The sequence below is a fragment of the Prunus dulcis genome, chromosome 6 (assembly GCF_902201215.1).
Source record: "Prunus dulcis chromosome 6, ALMONDv2, whole genome shotgun sequence".
In the NCBI taxonomy this organism is placed as follows: domain Eukaryota; kingdom Viridiplantae; phylum Streptophyta; class Magnoliopsida; order Rosales; family Rosaceae; genus Prunus; species Prunus dulcis.
The window spans coordinates 10,708,447-10,729,345 of record NC_047655.1 but is presented as its reverse complement, the minus strand read 5'-3'; the positions used below and the strand labels follow the sequence as shown (position 1 = coordinate 10,729,345).

Below are 20,899 nucleotides of genomic sequence, written 5' to 3'. Positions count from 1 at the left end.
TGCAAGTTTTGGATTTTAGTGCTTTTATGCAAGGATTAATTACTGTGATTTTATGCAAGTTTTCTCGATATTGAACATGTTTTTATTTATTTATCTATATATGTGTGAATGCTTTTCATTTAGCCTAATTCAAGCGCATTTTACATATCCCGCTTTTATTACTATTAGTTTACAGTGGGGGTTATTATGTTCGCAAATTGTTTTCTGGAACCTTATTTATGTCCACTCACACTTTCAACTGTTTTGCGCCCCCAGGCTGTAGCGTGCACAAGACATCCACCATCGGGCCATCTTGACTTCCGCGCCTTCTAGTTCAAAAGTGTTGGTAAGTAAAATAATTAAGTGATCCGTAAACTATCAAAATTGCTCTGATATATTGCCCTGGAGTGAGAATGGAACTTTGGAATGTTTATTGAAGTGCTGGCTGTTGGTTGTTTGGACAATTATGCTCGTTATGACAGGTGTAAGTTTTGGATTGAACGAAATATAGGGGAGACTCTGCCGAAATTTCGGTAGAAGTCAAAGCCAAAATTTTAAGAAAAAGGGCAAATAGGTCTTTTGTGCCCGACATTTGCCAAGTGTCGGACACGCACAGGGTTCGACTCGAATTCCAAAGCGGAATTTGATTCGGGTCCTGTCATTATATGTACATGCCCACCTCCATCTAGCACGAAGCCTTTTGGGAGCTCACTGGGTTCGGATTCTATAGAAACTCCGAAGTTAAGCGAGTTTTGGATAGAGCAATCCTAAGATGGGTGACCAATTGGGAAGTTGCTCGTGAGTTCCCAGAAACAAAACCGTTAAGGCGGAGGCCCAAAGAGGACAATATCATGCTACGGCGGAGCCGATTCGGGATGTGACAAACACCCCCCGGCCCGTGACCTCCACAGCCTTGCAGCAGCAAGTGTTTGCTGCCGATGCTGCTTTGCTGTGCCATCTTGCCTTCGGAACACAGCAGCAACCACACCACCTAGCTGCCGGATTGGCTGCACAGCCCCACAGCTACTTTGATGCAATCCCAGTCTTTGAGCAAATCCATTCTCTCCCTCCCCCGCAACCACATTTGACGTATGCACTTGTGTATGCTTCTAATAGAGCCCTAGCCCATGCACCATTGGGTCCAATGCACACCCCTCTACCCGACTCGCACAGTCAGGTAGACCTTAACTCACGAGTTGATCAACTCACACAGAGGGTCGACGATCAAAACAACCTGATTGGCCAGCTACTCAGATAGATCAACTTGAATCAAGGCCCTAACCTTGTATCCCGTGACGAGGAGAAGAGGGCGCACGAGCATACCGCCGAGCAGTTAGAGAGGTCCCAAACTGGTCAGACAAGGACAAATGGGCAGGGAAGAGAACGAGATCGTGCTAACGAGGCGCAGACATTTGCAAGCTGTACTCTAAGCCATACAAGGAAGTATCCAATCTATGTTGGGCCCACAAGGAGCTTGAGTACAAACTTCATGGAGTCTTTTTTGAGTGTTATGTCCCCGATATACACCCGCAAGCGACCAACCTTATCTCCACTGAAGGCAACCTACTTCTCGAGTACAAACTTCATGGAGTCTTGTTCGAGTGCTATCTCCCTGACATACGCCTTCAGACGACAAGCCTTACCTCCATTGAAGGCAAGCTACTTCTTGAGTACAAACTTCATGGAGTATTTTTGGAGTGCTATGTCCCCGACATACGCACGCAAGCGACAAGCCTTACCTCTATTGTAGGCAAGCTACTTCCCGAGTACAAACTCAATGGAGTCTCTTTCAACAAGAAATAATATGGTCATGGTCAGCTAAAGACCACTTTATGAAGAAAAAAATACAAGGTTCAAAAATAGCAAAAATGGACTACATCTACTAGGGGACTTCGGTAGATGACCTTTAGTCGATCACATCCTCAGTCACCTTCTGATCAACCTCGCTGACAACAGCCTTATTCTGCTCAACCAGCACCATCTGCTCAACAACTCCATTTGCCAACTCCTCTGCATCTACCCTAACCTCATTCGTTGCACCACCTTTGGCGTCGTCTTCCTCCATTGCAGCTTCATTTGCTACTTGTTCTTCAATTGCTTCTACACCCACCACATTGATATGCTCACTTTGAGCAGGGGGAAAGTCATGATAAAGCTACTCACCATCTTCATGTTCGAGAAGGTAACAAGTAGAAGTATCGTTCTTGCAATCCAAGCATCCAAGCTTGATATAAGTGGTCAACTAGCTTAACACAAGCAAATGGACTTGACAGAAAACCCATTTTGAGCAGACCAGACACAGGCTCACCCCCAGCAGAGCTATCACCAACTCCCAGACCAACAGTTCGAGCTGCTGAAGGACTCTTTGCTTGAAGAGACGACTCTTTAGCTCTCTTGACCACAACTTGCAACATTGAGTCAGCCCCGCGCTAGACTGCTCGTGGCCTCGCAGACAAGTCATGATTGTTAGGCAGAGGTACAGTCCTCTCAGTTTGATCCTCAGATCGGCGTAGATGACCCAAACCTTGCTTCTTAACTGCCTCCTTACAAGGCAGATCAAGGGTTTTAGGGAGTTCTGGCTGAGACTTAAGCGGAATATCCTGGACCTCATGCATGCCATTGACCTTTTTACTGTTCAAGCTGACGAGGCACTTGATCTCGGTGGACAAAGGAGGAGCAACTCCCATAAGGACCTTCTCAACAGACGAAACCCCTTTGAGGAAGACTTACTCGTGGCAGAAGAAGATCTCGGCTACTTTCATTGTGGAGACGTATCCCTTTATCGCGAGACTAAAACTTCATCTTTGGCGGATCTACCGCTAGCCTTTCTCTCCTCAAGGAGCTCGATCGAGGACTCCTCCTGCTCAGCTGGCAGATCATTTAGGTCTGAGCCATGCAGTTTCCATCTTTCAATATCCTTGGTAAGGGGCAGACCACCGACCTCCTTCCAATGTTCACTGAGTGTTTGCCACCCAAAGGTGCATGTTTTAAATTTATAAAACTCACAAGAGCATAAATCGATTGTAGAATAAGCGTGTGTAAGTGCGAGGTCGTTCCCATAGGGAGTGCGTAAAAAAGATGGAAAACTAATCCAACCCAAGTTAATTCAATTGCTAACCTAGTTGATTCAAAGTTGATTTGTTTGTTGAAAAAGAAAATGAAATAAAGCATAGACTTGAAAATGCACATAAACTAAAATAGGGAAAAACTAAGGTTTTAGATTCCATACCATTATTTCATAAACTCTAATTAATTATCTAACAATTCCCGTGGAGTAGCAATCTAGAAATCAATCTACTGCTTTCTCAATATGTATCAATTAAGCATGCACTTTAATGAATCTTATGTAAATTCCCCTTCCCTTCATAATTGCATATTCTAAGCATCCTATGTGAAAAATAATGTTTAACTACAAAGGATAAAAAAAAAAAAATTGTATATTAGTAATACGAAACCAAGGATGCATTAATAGATTAACTTGTATTCTTAACTACCACAAATACATGATAGAAGTGGTGAAAAGAAAATTAACCTATTAATCATGTGAAGCCGAAATTATAAACATTGAAGAATATAATAGTTGGAAATTGAAAGATAAAAACTAGAACTTCATTTCATTTTGGCATTTCATCATTAACAAAGTTTAATTAGACATAAATAAAATAACAATACAAGATAAAAATGAAGAACAAAGAGGAGAAGGAAAAATTGCATCTTTAACCCCTCAATTCGTTACCTCATGACTCCCCAGGGTTCTCTCTAATTGTATTGCCATTTGTCCCCTCCCTGGATCCTTGCCTCTCGGCTCCCCAGCTGTTAAACTACTCAAACTCTATTTTGATGCCAAAACCTTGCACCAATTCTGCACACCTTCTCCACTACCGGAGCTCTTTATTTATAGAGAATGAAAATCTCTTGTAGCAGCACATTTCTATGCCTAAGTCTTCAAATAGTCTAGCTTGCTGCATAGCAAACTTTCTTCACGTGCATGCTGCTACACTTTTAATTCATCCACCTGTTATGGCAGCCTTTGCTTGCCTTTGGCATGTGCAAACCTCCAAAAGGTTGGCTTTCATCATCTTGCTGCCAACCCACGTGCATGCCCATGATATGTTTACTGTGCATAGTCCAAGTTGATTAAGCCATCCTCTCCATGTTTGGTAAAGAGTAGAAAAAGAGGTGACACAAAAAATGATGCCACAACAGCCCAAAACGAATTCTCTGAACCATGTTTGGAGTGGGAAGGCCTGAGGTGTCAATATTAATCCAATGGAGTCCAAATTTGGATATGTTATAATAGACATCCATTGGACCAACTTTCATGAAGACTGTATTCCCATCTGAGCAGTATAAGTGTGCGTTTTGGGGCTTGCAAGTTGACTGCCGAAAATGTGCTGGAATTGGCTTCATTTCTTTTCTTTCCCTTCTTTTTGCTTCACATGCATGCCCGTTCTTTCTTTTTAATAGCTCCACCATGCACCTATATAAAATCATGATATTAGAATAGAATATAACAATTATTGCCCAATTGATAAGAGTTTGGGTGCTGCTGCAAAGAGAAAGCTACCAAAATACATAATTCAATTGAATTATCCTTTGTTTCAATGAAGTGCAAATGCATTCGTAAAATGCAAAGTAACATTCTAATCGGTTCAAAATTCAATAAAATAAAGTACTAACAAATATAGATTAAGGGTATTAAATATATAATATAATGCCTTTTTATCATTGAGCAACCATCGCCATTTATGAAACTGGACAGGGATGTTTAGAGCTTGCTTAATCTTGGTCATGTTCGGGTCGAGATCAAGCTTCTTGCGGATGGCATTCTCTGCAAGTAGAAGACGAAAGTCAATCAGACACACAACAAAGAATTCCATGGTAACTGTAACATATAAAAGGGATGCAATTTATCATCACAGAAGGTGAGAGGAACGAGCGGACCGTTGCCAACCTCCCCTTCCCATCTGCCGCTGACTTCTAGCATGTCCGTGCTCCACACATGATCGCCTTGACTCAGACTCTTCCTAGTTCGTGGCACAAAAAAGAAGAAGGAATTGAAGCAGTTTTGACCAGTCGCAAATAAGCCGGCCCGAACTGCTACCCGCTCTAGCCGCAGGCTCGCGCGACTCTGGCTAGTTACAACTGGACTGCCCAAGTCAAAGACCAATTGGCAAGTCAAAGACCTCCTCCACTCAGGAGCCCAAGTCACAAAATGAAGCCCAATTACAGGTGGACAACCCAACAGTTAATTCACACCTCCTCCATGGCACCACGTGCCATGCAGAAGCTAGGGGGCATTTGTGGAAGCAAAATATCTCAGATCCTAGGTCAAATAATTAAGCCAATCAATTTGAGAATTATTTGACCTAATTGGGAGTAATTTGATTTAATTGGAAATTATTCGATTATTGCCTTAATTAGGGATTTGATTTAAATCAAATCCCGAATTACATCAATCTCTCCAAATTGTGGAACAATAATTCCTTTACATGTGTGGAATTATTCTTCCAAAATCCTAGCCTCCGAGGCTTCTATAAATACATGGCTACGCACAAGGTTTGAGGTACGTCTAAATTTCTATCTGAAACTATGCAGAAATTCTCTCTCACAAACCCTGGCCGCCATACTCTTTCTCTCTCACACACAAGGCTCCTACCACCACACACGGCTTCGGCCACCCAATTCTCACCCTAGAGAAATCTCCATACTATTGTTAGCTATTGTTTTTCTACAAATACTCGACTTAACTTAGACATCGGAGGGCCTTTGGCCAACATCCCCCAGGTGTGGTCCTTTTATTCCAATTTGTTTTGCAGGGACAAAGAGAAGTGAAGAAGACGACGGAATCTTAGACAGCTCCCGCACTTATGATCGTGTGCCTCTGGGTTAATTGCCGTCTTGGAAATGCATGAAAAAAGAGTACATTATGATGACTGTTTTGATAACTGAGGATCATGGCAGGTCAATCGATGTTTCATTAAGACCGTTGGTTGATGAGCTCAAGGATTTATAGACAAACAGTGTGCACAAGTACGATAAATTCACAGGGAAGATGTTCACTTTACGGGCAGCAGTTATGTAGATTGTGAATGATTTTCCCACATATGCAATGGTTTTTGGGTGGAGCACAAGGAGTTATATGGCATGCTCTGTATGCAAGGAAGATGTGACTTCTGGTTGGCACACTAGAAAATTTTGTTACCTTGGTCATTGGAGATGGTTGCCATGGGACGGAGTGGCGGGAAAAGGATAAAGAGTTCGACTGGAACACAAAGCGTCGCCTCGGACCTAGAGAATGGTCCGGTGATGAGATCTGAGAATAGCTTAACTGTTTGGATTTCGCTACATTCGGGAAAACAGTTAGTTAGACCAGACCTTCTACACATTTGAACTGGAAGCACAAGCCTATGTTTTTTGAGCTCCCATATTGGTCGAAACTAAAATTGAGGCACAATCTCGACGTTATGCATGTTGAGAAAAATGTCTTTGACGCATTAATGGGCACGATTCTAGATATCGAGGGCAAGACAATGGACAAGATCAAAGCTCGTCTTGATTTGAAAAGAAAGGGAATACGAAGAGGTTTATGGATGAACAGGGACAATGATAAAGCTAGAAGGGATCTTGCATTTTTTTTCCATGAAACCGAATGACAAAAAAGATTTTCTAAAGTTTGTATTGTTTGTAAAGTTTTCCGATGGATATGCTTCTAATATCGCGTGTTGCGTGAATGTTGACAGGGGTAAATTTGCTGGACTAAAGAGCCATGACTGCCATGTGTTTATGCAATGCCTACTTCCTATGCGTATTCGACACCTATTGTCGAAAGATGCAGTGAAACCAATCATGTTGTTGTCCTGATTTTTTTTCCCAACTGACGAGAAAAACGTTGCAAAAGACATACATTAATTAGTTGCGCCATGACATTGTCCAAGTCCTATGCAAGTTTGAGATGATATTCCCTACAGCTTTCTTCACAAGTATAATCCACGTGATGGTTCACTTGCCAGAAAAGACATTGCTTGCTGGTCCTGTCAACTATCACTGGATGTATCTAATAGAAAGGTATATAATCCTCATTAATTTGTTTATGCATCCTTATCCCACGCTTTCTAATTTGTATGTATCATTTTATTTTGGCAGGCTTCTCGAAGAGCTAAAAAAAACTGTACGCTACAGGGTGAGGCCCGAAGGATCAATTATAGATGCTTGGGTTCAATATGAGTCGCTTACTTTCTATGGAATGTATTTAAAAGATGTGGAGACGGCTTTCAATGATCCTCAGCGCATTAGTTCGTACTGAACAATTGTGATGAGATAATGGCATACTAAGATAAGCATGAAGAGATGATGAAGCGAGAACATCAATCACCTTTGTATGCCAAGAAACACCGTGAATTGTTTCCACAATGGTTTTTGGAATATGTAAGTTATAAATGTTTTGTATTTGACATATATATTGTAGTATTTAATTTTCTCAAACTAACATGTGAATGTTTTTTTTTTTATAATATTAGGTGAATAAGTTGAAATCATCGAATTCCCCCACTCACAATGAAGAGTTATATAACTTGGCGTTCGACCCGATTCACGCTGAATTATTTTCGGGTTGCCATGTTAACGGCGTCAAGTTTTTGGAGACTGCACGAGATGACAAATAGTGTACACAAAACAGCAGTGTCTATGTCCCAGGTGGAGGCGAAAGTATGGACATCGATTTCTATGGCAAACTCACAAGTGTCGTGCAATTTCTTTACAAAGACTGATACCAAGTGATCATGTTTAAGTGACGATGGTTTGATACAAATTCAAATAGGCAGGGAAGTGTTAAAATCGACCATGGCTTACTATCTGTGAACATTAACAGAACTTGGTATAATGACGACCCTTACATTTTGGCAAACATGACAACATAGTTTGTGTATCTAGATGACCCTAAAGCCGGGAGCTGTTGGAAAGTTGTTCAAAAGATGGATCAGAGGAACGTGTATCCTATACCAGAACTAGACCCAACTGACAACGACATCGACAATGTCGCCGACCAACGTTTAGAATCTTCAATGGAAAATGATGCGGAAACACTTCGAGATACAAATGTTATACAAGAACCGTTTCAGATACAATGAGTGGTCTTCAATTGAAATACCGATTCAAATTACAATTGACCTCGGTGATCTTCCGTGATACGATGTTGCAGTGGGCCCGAAAAATGACGATGATGTAGTTATAGAGGAGGAGGATTGGGAGACTGAAAGTGATGATAGCGACGATAACGAAAGTTAGATGATGAATAATGAATTTTTTTGTAATTTTATTATGTTAGGTAAAGATTTTGGCAAATATGCTTGTTTGAATATATGTACTTGTTATATCCAAACCTTATATATGTGGAGAAATGAAACATTGTTAAATAAATTGAGCTATAAAAGAAAATGAGAAATGAAAATACATTGAGCTATAAAATATTGTTAAATAAATATATCCAAACCTTTTTGGTAATATTTTTCAAAATTGTTTTTAGAGAACATTTTTTAAAAAGGAAAATGAGAAACAAACCTTCACATTCCCTTAGCAAAATAAAAGGAAAAACAATGACAATGAGAAACAATCTGACCTAAATATTTATTTGCGCCAAATACTTGCGCGACGACTTCAGTGTTGTTGCGCATAATGTTGTAATTTTGCTTTATTTGACACAAGTTTTCAACCATTAGATTAGAAAGGATTGAATGGTTGAGATTATGTTTCATTAATTACTTAAATTAAATTAAATCTCTAATGCCAAGTAAATTTCATTTTTATTTTGCGTTTTAATACTTTTTAATCAATTTTGTTACATTTAGTTCTATTTTGTTCTTTCTCTTTCTTTTTCTACCCTTATCCTACATTAATTTGTTTTTACTGCACTTTTATATTATTTCTTTTTCTTTGTACTTAATTTTCCAACTTGCACACTATTTTCAGTTTTTTTTTCCTTTAATCGAATAAGAAATAATTAACATTGTATATTTATCTAGGCAAAATTACATGGTCCACTTACAAAAACTCATGCCCCACAAATAAACCTTGCAGCCATAGTTTTTTGTTTTCTTTAAGGAAACAAATTTTAGGTGGCCACAAACCTTGCAGCCATAGTTCTTTTTCCATATTCTTCTCCCTCTTCTCCCTCTCATCTTCGTCATAACTATTTGGAAAATAGATATTGAATGAAAATTTTTTTACGAACTTGTGGACATGAATCGGAAAATGAAATTTAATTTGAGACTATGAGTTTTAAATTCACATTAATGGAGTTTTCTTTGTTTTATATGAGATCATTTCATACCTTCATTTTGTTTGGGTACTTTCTTAGAAAGTACGAACAGCCAGAGATTGAAAAGAAAGAAAAAATCAAAAGAATGGAAAAGAATTCTTCTCATATAAATATTTCAGCATTTTAAGTTTGTAGGGGAGTCCAAAAGTATTAAAAAAAACAAAAGATAGTGTAAGTGGAGAAAAGGGGAGTGGGAAAATAAACTCCCTGAAAAAAATACACAAACTTTGCGCAACGCCAGAACATCATACGTCGCACAAAATGTTGCGGGACGCACAATTTCGTCGCCCAAAATGACTTTGAGCAACGCCTGGGCATCCTAGGTCGCACATTGTTATAATTTTTGAGGGTTTAGGGATTGCGCGATGCTAGGATATTTTTACGTCGCGCAAGCTGGTGAAAATTTTGGCTGAATTCACTTTCGTCGTCGTGCAAGGTTGTGAAATTTTTACCTTGCGCAACAGTTTACTTTCGTCGTTGCGCAAGTTGGCGAATATTTTGGTGGAAAAAATACCTTGCGCGACGAAATTGTACGCAACAAGGTGAAACCCTAGGGCAAGATATGCTTTAATTAATTAGTTAAGATTTTTAATGAAATTGTACATGCTTAGATTATATCTTGGTAAATTGGATTAATTTGTATGTTTATTAATGAAATTTTGTAGATGTCAAACCTTATTAGAAGTCATAAGGCGGTGACGACTGCACAGAGTTCGCCTCCCCCAGCTCAGCCTTCAGCTGCCACTGCTCCAGCACTGATGGACCACTTGCTAGTTGGTCCCGGGTTGTCCCCTGCGTCGACGTCATCCGCGTGATCAATGGAGCAACCTGTTAGCGCCAGGCGTCGTCACCACCCCGCCAGCACCACTGACACCACATCGACAGATGCTACTGGTGCGTCAGGGTGACAACCAGGTACATATTTCCTTCAACTCTAGCTGTTTTGGACCAATATTTTATAGTTGAATTTGTTATTGAACGTTAATTTCATATTTCTTTGCAGCCAAGAAGAACACCTGGGGGCCTTGTCGGCAGTTGAAGACGGCGAAGGTCACCTGGGTGACCAATAGTCGTATCAACATCGAATATGACAAGCGGCATCGGGTTGCACCGAAGGCGGAATGGCATAGCTCATTGGCCCACGACATTGGTCACGTCGTTCGGACCCATTGCCCAATGAAATGGAAGTCTTGGAAGGTCATGCCTAATGAGATCAGGATGGAGGTGCGCGGACAGTTGCTGGTATGTATCCTACCTTTTAATTGTTTTTCCTTCAAACTTTATATATTTCTATTACTTAATGTATGTAATTAATATATTGCAGACGAACTACAATTTAGAGGACCTCGACGACGAGTTATTGGCGTATGTCAACAAACTCTTTGCTGAGAGGCACAAGCAATGAAAGAGCGACTTGCACCACCATTTTAAGGCATTTCATGATTCGCAAGTCGCTCTTCAGGATAGTTGGGTGTGGCTCTGCAGTCTTTTTCAGGCGCCCGATTATGTGGTATTTTTTATATTAAGTTCAAAATTATTACATGTTTCTTACTAATGTTTATTTAATTTTTTATATTTCATTTCAATTTCAACTAATATGTTTATTTTTTGTATAACAGAATAAGGCCAAAGTAAATAAGGGCAAAAGGAACAAGAAGACTCTTCTCCACCATTCAGGTTCCAGGCCCTTCTCATATAGGATGGACGCACGACGGTGGGTAATAATAATGTTTATATTCAATTTTTAATATGTCATTAATATTAATTTGTTTTTTTGTACTAACATTTTTTTTCTCTTGTTCAATTCAAGGGGAGGTCCAAATTCCAGGAGATCGACGTCTTTGGCGACGTTTATGTTCGACCTGAGAATGAGTTGGCCGAGTCCCTTCATGTAAGTATTCTTTAATTTTAATTATTATCTTACATATTCAAGTTTCAGGGTTATTATATGAATGTTTTAATTAATATTTTATGTTATGTTAAATAGACGACGATGGTGGAGAGGAGCCAGTTGGTCTTCAGGTGTCCGCCTCCCAAACTTCCTCACGATACTCCACTCGAGTGTGTGGATCCTCCACAGGATGAGGGGTTTCAGATCCTGACGGAGACCTTGGATCAGACTCTCGGGAGGAGGCCGGGGACATATTGTCGAGGGATGGGGAATGCCCTGAGTCGGGAACCTAGACCCCGTTCATCGTCGCAGTCAAACGAGATGACTGCTTTGACAGCGACGGTGGCTGAGCTTAAGGGTCAGGTCTCTATGCTTTTAGAGTCCCTCGCTTGGTCTAGTATTTCAATCCCGCATTTTGGTCCCTCGTCGACCTCCGAGCCTTTCCAACCCGATCATGGCCACTAGACTTTTCCCCATGTCGACAATGTCCAGACCTCCGAGCCGCATTTGCCAGACAACCAAGTCAATTTTGGAACATTATTTGATTAGTTTTTTACTTTCTTAATTACATTTTTTAAATTTCTCTTGTACCATACATGTATGTTATTTTATATTAAAAAAAAATTTCTCTTCATTACATTTTTTTTTACAACGTAATTAAATTGTAAAATTAAAATTAAATAAAATATATTTTATTTTTGCGCGACGAAATTATTAAAAAAAATGTAAAACTAAATTTAGAAAATATATATTTTATTTTTGCGCAACGAAATTTTTTGTCTCGCGAAAAATAAATGTGCGACTAAGACAATTTCATCACACAAATGTTTGAGACACGAATTGCGCGACGAATATAATCCGTTGCTCTAGGTACTCACAACGAATTCGTTGTCGTTGCGCAAAGGTTTGAGAGACGAACATTTGTTTCGTCCCTAAACTTTTTGTGCAATGAAAGTTAACCGTCGCTTAGTTTTTCGCAACCAATGAAAAAAATTGGTCGCGCAAAATTTTCTTTACGATCTTTGAGCAACGAAGTTTCTGTCTCGCTGAAATTTGTGCGACTAAAATATACTTTGCGCAACGAAATTCTCTTCTGTCGCGCAAATTGTAAAATGTAGTAGTGGGAACTCAATTGCAAACAGAAAATTTGGGATAAGAGTTGCTCACACCTTGTGTCAATGGTGTATCATCATTTGCAAGCAGTGAACTGAATGCCTTGCTGTGGGACGAAAAGTGGTGGGGTGGGAGCAATTCATCGAAGAAAACATTAATGATGTACCAGAACCTGCATCTCTGGGTCAATTATACTGCTTCTAATTCAGCCTTACCAGTTGGCTGCACCGGGCATACTGCGAATTGGCGTAAGGCTGGTTCCTAATGAATGCTTGAACTTTTGTGTTTGGATCTAATTTTCTAAGCAAAAAACAACTGCCAAGACTCTATATCCATTTCCATTGAAATAGTGTAGTCCATTTCTGCTCTGAATATCCTTTTTGAAGCAAGCACACACTGTCATTAATCTATTGCCAGATGAAAATGGGTTCCTAGATGCCAAGTGTTGGGATGCATGACAAAATAGAACCTCCTAAAGGACCTGGGCAATGCTCCACTGACAAAAGGGACACTTGCGTTAACAGTAGACACCAACGTACCATCAGAGACAACCTCGATCGCATGTTGTCTCACGTACTTCTCTTTGATCCCACCAAATGGAAAACCCTAAATTCACTACAAATACTCTGCCACAACACGTTATTAACAACGTGCATAAATTATGCGTTGTGGAATTAGACTTTCCACAACGTGCGGAGTATGTGTGTTGTGTTATATCTCTTTCAACAACACGCATTTAGTGCACGTTGTTGAAATGGAATTTCGATGATGTTTTAACAACGCATCCTGGCGTGTTGTTATATTTGGAGTTCAACAACGCACAGCGCATGTTGTGAAAACTATATCACTTTAATGAAGTAAAATGTCCGTGAAAAAACAGAAACTATCCGAATTTCCCTCACTCTCCCTCCCTCTTTAGCTAAAAATTTCAGTCTCTCTCTCAAAATCTTTTTAAATTTCGGGTGCCGCTCTTTCTTTTTTGTTTCTCACTAATTTTCTAGTTTCGCCCCTCTTCTCAAACCCTCTACGTCCTCTGTCTCGACCCCTCCTAATCTCTGGAGCCCAATTCCTCTTCCTCTTCATTCAAAGACTTCACGCCTTAACCCTCTCTCTCTTTCTCTCTCAATCCGTTTTATATTCTCAAGATTTTAGACTAAACTTTATCCAAAATTGGGGAAGAATCTGAACCATCTATCTCTTCGTTCTCAACATCTGACAGGCTCCATTTCATATGAATTTCCTTCCTTTCTCCTCAATTTATGTCTGTCATACTGAGAAATAATAAAACCCCCAAATCCCAAAACCCAAACTGCTGCCTTCCATCCATATTGGTCTCAGTTCTCTGGGAAAGTAAAAGGTATGCTTTGATTGTTGTTCTTGGTATTTTGATGGGTCAGAGGGTTGGGAATGGTTCTGGGTTTGGTTATGTTGGAGGTAATAATTTGGTGGTGGACCTAAACCCGAGTCCGTACGCAATCAGAGCTCCAGATCCGAGGTTTGAAGTTGGGGCTATGTATGAGACCATGAGGCCTCGAAAGAGGTCTCTTCAATGCCAAAGGTTCAACCTTTGTCTTCTGGTGGCCAAGTGGTGGGGAGAAGTGCAGCTTCCTTGGGCTACCGCAATGAGGATAAGGTAGAACACGTAAAAAGTTTAATCTTACATATAAAAAAAGCAAAAATCTGAGTTCGATATGAATATATATTTGCTTTTGTATTGGTAGTTCGAATATATATATATATATATATATATATATATTTTTGGAACTTTAATTACTAATTAATATATATTGTTCTGCTGAATTGATCATGTAATTTGATTGGTATTGGGTTTATAGGGTGTAGAGGTTTGGGCAGTGCACAGAAAGGGGAGCTCAGCTGGTGGTGGTATTTTCATGGAATATGGTATTATCATATTGATTTGACACTCAAGCTTTCATTTTAGAAGCAAAACAAGGTGTCTATTTAGGTGTTTTTGCTGTGCTCATCTATAATGCATGTGGGGAAAAGAACCCAAGATACAGCTTTTTGGTTGTCCTTTTTTTGTTAGTTAAACCGACATACATATCATCTCCAAATTAATTAAGTCCCATACAAACTTAGAATTCATGTTTAAAACTAGCTCTGTCCGTCTCGAAAGTTTGTTTCACTTGTTGTTTGCTTTAATTCATCCAAGTTGCCCTTATTAATTTCTCATGGGATCTATGTTTCTTTTATCAATTCCTTTCATTACTTTTAGATTCTCATTTAAGTCTTGAGTTCATGTTCTTTTATTGTAAAGAAATTGTGCACACCTGCTCTCTGGATGAAACAGAGCTTCACAATTGCTTACAAGAACAGGAGTCTGTTGGTCTTCTGGACAGAGGGCCTATCTGTCAACATACTCATGTACCCCTTTTTATTTCGTGCTCTAGCTACTTGTATAAATGTTACAAAGAAGAGAAATATTCAATACTAAATAGGGTAAGTAATCTTTCTCTGGATTGGTGAAATAAATATATGTGTTTGTGTGTATAATATTGGTGAATTTTGTCTACTTGATTTTATTAATGTATCAGAACTGATGCATGTAGATAGTTGCATGAGTAGTTTATTCATTACAATGATGTTTGTGGGTTCCTAAAGCATTTCCATAGACTTGTATTGTCAATGTATTTTTTTTCTGCCACTCAATTTCAGTTGAGAGTGTTCCATCTGGAGAGGCCAGGCTTAGGATTGAAGGAAATTGCACAAGAATACAATATGAACTGGGATTCTTCTAACACTGAAGTTGGCAGTAGCATATTGAATTTGGAATTCTTCTAACAATCAGGCACTTCACATCCAATTCATTGGCTCATCAGCTTTAGCCCAACTTATCAAGTTTCTAGATCATGTTCGACAAGGGTTTTGAAATATAATTATAGACATAGTACAGTTTCCCTCTACTTCCATGTGGATAAGTGTAACTCTGACAATGAATCTATCAATCTTTGTAATACGTGTGGAGTTATTTTTGAATGAAAGTTCTTTATTATGTGTTATTGATTATTAGGAAAGAAGAAAATAGTTTTACTTATCATGAAGCTTCATTTTACAGATGAACTATATTGTTATAAGGTGAATTTGAAAATAATAATAAAACATTGATATTTAGTATGACAACGTACAAAGGCTGTTGTTAAAAATGTAACAACAACGTGCATACGAACATTGTCAATGATGTGTTCAACAACGTGCAGAACACGTTGTTGTACACTTCTTTCACAACATGCACGCGTTGCATTTAATGGTGTTAACAACGAGCATTGATATCAATGACGACATGCAAAGCGTGTTGTCGAAAGTTCTGAATCTTTTAACGACATCGGCTTCAACAATGTACGCCGTGTGTTGTTAATACCCTTCAACAACGCACAATGCACGTTGTTAAATGACTTTTTTCTTGTGGTGTTGTTTTTTGGGATTGTTTTTTGGATGATATTTGGACTATTTGTTTTGTTTATCAAACATTATTGTTTATGTTTAAATACTCTATTGGTTATTACATAGTTGATGATGAATTCATCAACTTATTTTGCTTTTATGAATCCTTTATTTCTTTTGGAAATCTGAAATTTATTATAAATTCTGATTGTAATTTGTTTATTAATTCTGTTTGTGACTCTATTATTAATTATGCTTGTAATTTGTTTATCATTTTATTTAGACAGTATCAATATATATATATATATATATATACACATAACCCCCCAAATAAACACAAGTACTTAACACAAACCAAACGAGGCCAAGAATAATCATTCCAAACAAACTAGTCATTCCCAAAAGCTCTCAAAAAACCAACTCATTCCAAATTGTAGGATATTCAATTTGAGCACTCTTGAGGAGACATTTTAAAAAATGCATCCTTTTTTGTGTTAGTATTCAACAAAGAAAGCGCTTTATAACGAGCACGTTCATCCAAATTTGGGGCTCCTTAATGGCATCCCACATATAACTTTGTTGCTCTCTCTCTTTCTCCCTTTTTGCCAATAGGTTATGGACTCCCCGGAAGTCGGTAGCAATTGAATCAATGCTAAGGCTAATTCTTCCCATAGCTTGCTGGGTGGTCTCATTTGAGATAACATTCCCTTCCAAATATGTTCTAGTTCTTTTCCTCTAGCTTGAGCTTTCTGAGGGACCTTCACAATTAGTGGCCTGAAAGGGTAAGGATGAAGAAGAATGTCCGAGTGGTGGATCTTGGTGTGGTGGTTCATTATGATTTGGTATAAAAGCTTTACTTTCATCATCAAAGACAAAGTCCTCTATTCCAACATGTCTATCATCCACCCTAAAAGTTCTTGCATCAGTATCATCACCCAATCGTAATGAGTTTCTTCAAATAGCAGTTGCATTCCCAATTACAATTTGCAGATCGTCACAGTCCTCACTAGTTTTTGTTTGAATATTTGTGTCTTTTGGGTAGGACTATAACAAAAATAATAAAATAATAATTATTTAACAAAATTATGTATTCAAGTTACCAAACAAAGTCATTTAAAGAAAATTTAATAACCTAACCTTAAAGTAGTCTTTCCAAACTTCTTCAGGAGCAGTGAATTTCTTTGTGGTTGGATCCCACCCAAACCCAGAGCTCTGACGGAGAAGCTGTGAATATTTTTGGTATTCTCTTTTAAAGTACTTCAACCGACTCTGGTATTGAGAATAGGTTTTGTGACACCTAAGTTTTTCATTAATCTTGAGGAGTATTTTGGTTTCTACAGTTGCCTTGCTTAGCATTCCATTAGCATCACGCCATCCACGGCTTGCAGCATCAACCATGAGTTGCAACAACATTCTACTATCTTCCACACTCCAAGCATTATAATCTTGTTTGCTCTTCCCTTTTCCATTTGTTTGTTGTGTATTTTTAGACTCCATTTGAGTGGTGCAGCTATAAATTTTATCATGTCAATCACAAATACAACATAAAAAATATACAAAACCCATAAAACACTATAGAAAAATGTACATCAAAAACCATAGATCCTAACAGACACGACACATCTTATGTTGAATACAAACATGAATGATGTAGAACAAATGGCTGAATGGACTGAAGAAGAATTGGAGTGAAGAATGGAAAAAGGATGCAGTGGGAATTTACAGATTTGGCGTCCGAACTCCAATTGGGGTGTATGATACATTTCTGAAAAGGAAGGATGCCACGAGTCAAACACACTGCTTTGCTATGAAATATGTTGGATTTTAGGCTTTTGAGATCGTTTAGGCTTCCAAAACAACATTTAAAAGTTGTAGTTAATTTTTGGCTTTTCCTTTTTTTTTTTACTATTTATCTATATTTGTCTCAATTTTTTTGTTCGATTATAGAAAGGTTGTCAATTATTTCAATTTTCATTCTAGTGATTCAATGAACAATTCTTATAAAGTTGTATATTTCAGAAGAAAAACAAGTAGTAACAAGCATAAACCCTAACCCCAAACTATAACCTAATAACCAGAAAAACACGATGAAGAAAAATCATGGAAAAAGAAAACCCAACGAGGTATTGATCAAAGAAAAAATAGGGAGGATACCTTCACAGATGGAGGAAGGAAATTGTTCATCTTCTGTTGCAAAGAGAAAAGCTAGCGCAAGAGAAAAACGTCTGATGAAAATACGAGGGGGGAGGTTGGATTTATTATGGTCTTTGTTATTTATAGCTCTCCCCTAAAAACCTACAAAATTTATCACTTAATGAAATCCTTCCAAATATATGACCTTTCGAATACACCTAGATTTTATTCAACTTTTTTATAATCATAATTGAATACACCCATATTTGAATGGACTTTTTAAAAGATTATACAAGTCGGAATTGAATACACCCAGACTTGTAAAACCTCTTTTAAAGTTTGTATAAATCCAAATTGAATACATCTGGATTTTTAAAATCTTTTTAAACGCTTTATAATCCTAATTGAATACACCCCCCTAAAGTTTAGGGTTTTTAACTCAATTGATCCTCAAACTTACACATGATTTGCATTTTGGTTTCTCAACTAAATTATTCATTCAAATGGTCCACAACCTCTTTATTATTTGACGAATTGGTCTCACCGTTACACTACTTTATGTAAATTTTTTTCATGTGAACGGCATGTGAGGGATACAAGAAGGGTATATACGGTTTTTTAATAGCTCAAAAGGCTTTGACATCAAACCCCATCCCTTAGCCACATCCACGCCCATCGCATCCTCCCCCACTCAGATCCCAACCCCCCAGACTCAATAGACCCCAGACTTGAACCCAACACCCACCTCAAGCACATATCAGATACCAAACTACTCAATATTAATTTATTTTCCATCCTTCTCTTCAACCTCCTTATCAACAAGACATAAGCCTTTTGTAATCTGTATTTTTGGATTAAATAAACCTAGAGAACATCCCTCATTCTATATGTAATAATCGTGATTTTAATAAACATGATAATACTCATTTAAAAAGATTTGCATTTTATCTCTTACATGCATATGTAAGAGATAAAGATTATTTAATAGATAAATGCTAATCCTTTTTTCCTTTTCTTTTCTTTTTTTTTTTTTTTTTGGCCACAGATAAAGATTATCTCTTACATATATAGCATTTCATCCCCGACTAATAAGTTGTATAAATCCTACTTCGCCTCCCATAAGAAAAGCAAACCCTACTTGTTCACCCTTACTCACTCTCCAAGTTATTAGTTTCTAAAACCTGAAACTTATACTTTCACGTCCAGGCCCTTTCTTATATACTTTCTTCTATCAACAAGATATCAAACCAGGAAACCCTAAGAAATAAGCAACTTCTTGATTCCAATATGGCTGAGGATGGTTATGCTTATGATCGTGTGCCTCCAGGCTACCACTTTTGCCCCTCGGAACAAGAACTCCTTCTCTACTACCTTCGCCCTAAGGTAAACGCTGAGGAGGTACCCGGGGAAAACCACGTCGTTTTTGACTTCAATCTATACAGTGACCAACCTCGGAAGATATGGGATCACTTCCAAACAACAAGACAAAACGATTTGAAGATGAGCAACGACCTCTACTTCTTCACTGAGCTTCAGACAAAGACCACAAATGGCTCGCGTGTATCCCGAACTGTTGGGGGCGGCACCTGGAAAGGCGAAGATGGGGGCAAAAAAATATGTGCTCCGGGAACTGACCATGTTATAGGAATCAAAAAGAGGTTTCGCTATGAGAATAAGGGGTCTGCAGAGCATGGCAAGTGGCTCATGAATGAATTCGAACTTGGTCAATCCCTGATACACAACAGACAAGTAAGTATATGTTGTTTCTTTTATTCTATCTTTGTGTTCATGCCAAGAATTATGTTATATTTTCTTTGGATTTATTTCACTGCTTCGTTTTTGTTATGTTGTTCTTTGGAGAAAAATTTCATGTATTTACAATCATGAAGATTTGAACGTTCAGGGATTTAAATCTCATCGTTTATGGAATATAAAAGAAGTCATTATATTCATCTGGTTTGATATGTTTGCAGAACATCCAACATGTATCTATATTTGTTCTCTTTTTTTTTTTTTCAGTATTGATTAATTTCTGGATTTGATATATTATTGAAAGAAAATCTTTATCCAATTCGCAGGCAAAGAAATATGTTCTATGTCTACTCAGGAAAAAGGAGGAACCCGAAAAGAAAAGAAAAGAACCAGAGGAGGAGGACAGAAGACAAGTATTGTGCCTCCACACACAAGAGAAAAGACAACGCATGCTACCATGCATTGATAATCTGCCACCACCACATCCACAGCCACAACCACTAGAAAATTATGCATTCGTTGCTGAACTGCCAGTGACACAAAGCCTCAAGCCATGGATCGATAACAGTCCACCATTAGCAGCTCAAGTGCAAGACGAAAATTTGGGACAAGAATTGCTCACATCTTGTGTCGATTTTGTACCGTCATTTGCAAGCGAAGAACTGAGTATCTTCGAATGGGACGAAAGATTGTGGGAGCCATTCGTCCTACAAAGCGTTGATGATGTACCAGAACCAGTAGCTGTGGGTACCACCATGCAAGGGGCTGAAAATGAGGTCATATATACTGCTTCTACGTCAGCCTTACCGATTGACTGCACCGGGCATACTGCGACCCAAGCTGATAATCCACAAAGCAATGTGTTTGGAGGATTGGGTGGACTTGATGATAGTTTCAACTGTACTCCCTGGATCAATTCTGTTGAGGGAGAGCCAGCATCTGGGATCAACACGACTGAAGAAGACAATTTGAGGCAATCCTGACTGATGAATAATCACATTGCACCAACTCCAAATAGAGACTCTATGTTTTGATTCTGTTTTAAAGTTGTAACAAAATCTTTTGCAGGGGGCTTGGTCCCCCGTGCTGTTTCTTGTATTTCTTTATGATTCTTATTAATAAAAATATGATCAAGGGGACGGGCGGGGGGTTCCCAGAATGTGTTGGTCCCCTCTTTGAGGGTGGTGGATGTTTGTGCATCCGATGACCGATACTGAGGAGCTAATCTCGCCTAATCCCTTGTTCTATTAAAAAAAAATATATATTGCAGGGGCTGTGTACAAATTACGGTCCTTTAATTTGCTGGTTGTTTC

The 20,899-nt window shown here is 38.6% G+C and overlaps 1 protein-coding gene and 1 pseudogene across 3 annotated transcripts; one reads left to right on the top strand and one right to left on the bottom strand.

The window, feature by feature from the left end:
* Nucleotides 1-13,251: 13,251 nt before the first annotated feature.
* Nucleotides 13,252-15,268, top strand: LOC117632313. 3 transcript variants are annotated; one of them, XM_034365754.1, is made up of 3 exons: nt 13,252-13,932; nt 14,135-14,201; nt 14,976-15,268. In XM_034365754.1, exons 1-3 carry the CDS (start codon nt 13,849-13,851, stop codon nt 15,056-15,058), a joined length of 234 nt encoding a protein of 77 aa, XP_034221645.1. In that variant the 5' UTR covers nt 13,252-13,848; the 3' UTR covers nt 15,059-15,268. The 3 variants fall into 3 exon arrangements, 2 of the variants coding, with proteins under 2 accessions (XP_034221645.1, XP_034221644.1); XR_004586459.1 differs by lacking the exon at nt 14,135-14,201; XM_034365753.1 differs by lacking the exon at nt 14,976-15,268 and having other exon boundaries at nt 14,135-14,571.
* An 875-nt stretch (nt 15,269-16,143) lies between these two features.
* Nucleotides 16,144-17,198, bottom strand: LOC117630262 (annotated as a pseudogene).
* Nucleotides 17,199-20,899: the final 3,701 nt, after the last annotated feature.